The sequence below is a fragment of the Bombyx mori genome, chromosome 3 (genome assembly GCF_030269925.1).
Source record: "Bombyx mori chromosome 3, ASM3026992v2".
Taxonomy (NCBI): domain Eukaryota; kingdom Metazoa; phylum Arthropoda; class Insecta; order Lepidoptera; family Bombycidae; genus Bombyx; species Bombyx mori.
The window spans coordinates 375,777-379,894 of NC_085109.1; the positions used below are offsets into that span (position 1 = coordinate 375,777).

A 4,118-nucleotide genomic window follows, 5' to 3' on the forward strand; every position below is an offset into this window, starting at 1 on the left:
CTAATGCAAAGGTTATTGGATCTGATGGATCCGTAAGGACGTGTCTAGGGCGTCGACGGTGACTGGCTCCTGCATGATCAGGATTCGGGGAGTAGTCAGCGGCGGCAACGATAAGGCGATTATCATGACGTATAGCCTTATCGAAGTATCGTTCCGACGCTGACTTCATGTATTTCCGAATTGATTCGAGGCCCAGGTCGTCGTGTAGGTCAACGTTCCTCACGAACCACGGAGCCCCGACAGCTAACCTGCAAAAGCGGGATTGTAGGGATTGGAGGGTGTCTATGTGTGTGCGGGCCGCGTGAGCGAACACCACACTCGGGTAAGTTACGACGGCGAAGTTTTGTGTGATAATAGTCACTCGTATTTGTAGTAGAAAGTGCTAAAAGTAGGGGATAGCTTAGTGATGAATGGTCTTGAATACCGTCTTAAGCAGATTGATATGCGTAGCATTAAGGAAACACTTAACTTCAACTATTTTTAGTTAACTAAATAGCGATGTTGCGCCGACATAGATAAAATCAATTATTACTTGTGGTTTTTTCAATAGATCAAAGATTTTTTTTAAAATACGTAACAACGAGATAAATATAAAAGATCTTTATTAGGAAATCGTTCAGTATCATAATTTAAATGCGTGCGTTGATCCAGGAGCGGAAGGAAGTAACTCTGGCGTGACCACCCGGGAAGCCAATGTTGCAGCCGTTAGCAGAGTGGAATGATACCACACCGATCTGGAAGGCGAAATTAAATATTTAACTTGAGTTACCGTCTACAAGTGATCCAACATCACACGATTACACGACTGCAGATAATATTATTTGTATACCGTATACTGGGCTTAAATTTTTGTGGGTGTAGATGAGCAGACAAATTAATAGCATATATTATAGCACTCATTGTTGCACCAAAATCAGGTTATTATAAGCTAAATATCCCCAGTTTTGAAACAAATGTTCAATTGCTGTAAAATAATGGCATTTTTTCTGGTTATGAAACCGAACCTCATCCTCTGGGTCTGATATTCTGTCAAGCCATCCGGGTGATGCCACTGGTGTTCCAAGATACCGTGCGGGGTTAGAATCAGCCTGCCGGATACATCGCCGAAATAATTGCTGTCTTAACTTTGAAACTGATGTTAAGTACTCACTGGAACCCTTAACACCTCTCTCTGTATATGCTGTTATCTAATTTAAGACACAAGATTCAGCTCTTAACTGCATTATTACAACGCTCCTCAAACAAAAAGGATCGCAGTAATTGTAATGTGGCCTACCCCAGTTATAAAACAATGGCCGTCAGTGCTGCTTACCAAGATACGCTGGCCACTGTGCACCAGCGACACGGGACCACCAGAGTCCCCGCCGCAAGGTCCAACGTTACCCCTGCCGCTGGTGCAGAGAGTCGAGTCTATGATATTGAAGCCATAAACAGTGGAGCAGTCGATATTGTTCACCACTTGCAGGTTCACTTGTCTGAGGACTTGATTGTTGTTGATGTTCTCACCTAAAAGCAGGACAAATAGTATCGCTATAGTCAGATGTACACATCATTTAGCACTGAATTGTCTGCGGATTTGGCTGTACCGTTCTCTTTGCTGATCGGTGACGGTCGGAGCCCAGATTAAATGAATAGGTGTAGACGTTAAGTGAATCCGGCTAATTATGGTTTTATTCATATTTTGGATTACGTCAGATGGTAAGGACTTACTATCCCTGGTTACTCCAAAGCCTGCGCACTGAGCCCAGCTACCGACGAAGGAGAGGAACGACTGAGAGCTGTTGGGTATCGCTATACGCTGAATGTTGTCTGAAATAAGTAAATAATTTGTATTTAGTCTTCAAGCCGCTCTATATGGCCTGGTCTGTACGAAGCTGTACTACCGCACAGTCCCGTTCAGGGAATTCACTTTTTTGGATAGAGAGCTTGAATCGCTTACTCATAAATCCATGTGACGAACAATTAATTATAACATTTTTTTTTATTGCTTAGATGGGCGGACGAGCTCACAGCCCACCTAGTGTTAAGTGGTTACTAAAACATTAACGACGTAAATGTGCCACTCACCTTGAGATATAAGTTCTCAAGTATAGTTACAACGGCTATCTCACCCTTCAAACTGAAACGCATTACTTCTTCACGGCAGAAATAGGCAGGGTGGTGGTACCTACCCGCGCGGACTCACAAGAAGTCCTATCACCATATTACAGCATGGACACTGGATATTTGATATGTGTGGAAAAAGTCTTTGGTTATTCCCTTATTAGCAGATATTTTTATTAGAGTTTATTTATTTATTTAGAGAGAGAGAGAGTTTAACATAAAGTCTCGTATCTAGACGTCGCTTAAAATATCACTTCATTTTAAATACACTCACTGTTGAAATTGATCCTGGGAACAGTAATGATGGCAATATCATTGTTCAAGTTTCGAGTGTTGAAGCTACCGTGCATAGCAATGGTTCTGGTTGTGACTCTGGTGCCACCAGAGAAGAGAGTTACGGATCCGAAGACCGCGGTAATTTCAGTACCCTGGTTGGTTCCATCCCACCAGCAGTGAGCTGCTGTCACCAGGCGAGTATTTGTAAGTATAGAGGACCCGCACACTGAGGTCCTGCGATTTTGCAAGAGCACCAATAATCCAGCCTTGAAATGAAATAAAGTTATTAATTTCATAAAAATCAAAGGACAGTAGAATGACCGTACAGCGCTCCTGAATTAAAGTCTTGAGATACTAAATGGTTTACGATAGTGTCGTTTTCCCAGAACACATAGCATGATAGCTAAATTAACACTCTATTATAAATAATTGAAACTTTGGCTTTTAGATTCAAGCATAGCGTGGATAACGGTCTCGCCATGCTCTAAGGCAGTATGCCTCGACAAATGGTAATTTAATTCTGTTGGATAGAGTACGTAGATGTACATGGCCCGTTTATTAAAATCCGGAAACTTATAGAACGAGGAAACAAATAATCAACAGTGCGAATATTGAACCAATTGAAATAAGTCGTGGTGGCATTTACGTTGTTGATGTCCATGAGCAGCGGTCACTACTTAACCCCTGGTGGATCGTAAACTCGTTTAACAATTTAAGCAATAAAATATAAAAAACTGTACACACTGTGCGTGCAATTTGTCTAGAAATTCCTTACTCTTAACAGCTATCGTAGCCCCACCATCACGTCAGATCGGGAAACATGATTTCAGAAGAAGAAGAAGAACATGAAAATTCAGTGGTGAATGAAAAAAATGAAAGATCAGTCTGAAATGAGTACTTAATTTATGATAACTCACAAGGAAAGGATGATCCCCTAAGCGTGCAGTGGATCCTCCTGCGATCCTGGTGCCATCAAAGTCCACAGCTTCCTCAATTCGCTTGATACGCTCTGCAGCGGGAATACCTTCAGCCTCGTGGTAGTTGAGGCTGATGGGCTCGAACTCTGGCAGGACGTGTCCTGAAGCCCAGAGGACTTGGCACTAAAATAATTCCAAAATTACTGTCGCGCTTAGTTTCCATATTGGATAACAAACTGTCCACCTTTGAATCACATTGTCATGTGGAGCATTGTAAAGCTAGTGCTACTGTAACAATGACGTAAAGATGTGACGTTAAGAGGTATAGATGAGACTTCGACTTCAACTTCATTAGGATCTTTTCTAGTTCAAGGACTACTTGAAGCAACAGCATGAAACAAAGTTCACAATCGACAACTAATTAAAATATAAACTTACCAAAGCAATACAAAGTACAAACAGTTTCATTTCCACAAGAGGTACGAGGCGATGGCAAATTTGTTCATTTATACGAATTATTTATCTGGTGGCATTACGAATCAAAAAGGTCTTATTCTGATTAAACACTAATCTTCGGATTAAGAATTTGTGCCGATTGAGTTCTTATGATTTTAAAGCGTATCAATTAATTGTGATAAAGTAACGACGTACTTGATCACGCGGCTATGTTTCCACGCAGAGGCGCCTATAAGATCTTAATTAACGGTGAGACATGATCCTCGAGTTCTTGACCTAAGTCTGATTGCGGAAGGGGAATAAGCCATTCATCTAACACAACTGGTATCTTAGACTGACCGTTCTTGAAGAGCGGTAGGTAGCGGC

The 4,118-nt window shown here is 41.6% G+C and overlaps 1 protein-coding gene across 1 annotated transcript; it reads right to left on the minus strand.

Moving 5' to 3' along the window:
* Positions 1-585: 585 nt before the first annotated feature.
* On the minus strand, positions 586-3,890 carry LOC101738432 (collagenase). The gene is made up of 6 exons (XM_004923876.4): positions 3,735-3,890; positions 3,297-3,479; positions 2,378-2,645; positions 1,711-1,809; positions 1,313-1,506; positions 586-734 (listed from the first exon to the last, which is right to left on the minus strand). The coding sequence occupies exons 1-6, from the start codon at positions 3,762-3,764 to the stop codon at positions 630-632; spliced, it is 879 nt and encodes a 292-aa protein (XP_004923933.1). The 5' UTR covers positions 3,765-3,890; the 3' UTR covers positions 586-629.
* Between the last annotated feature and the right edge of the window lie 228 nt (positions 3,891-4,118).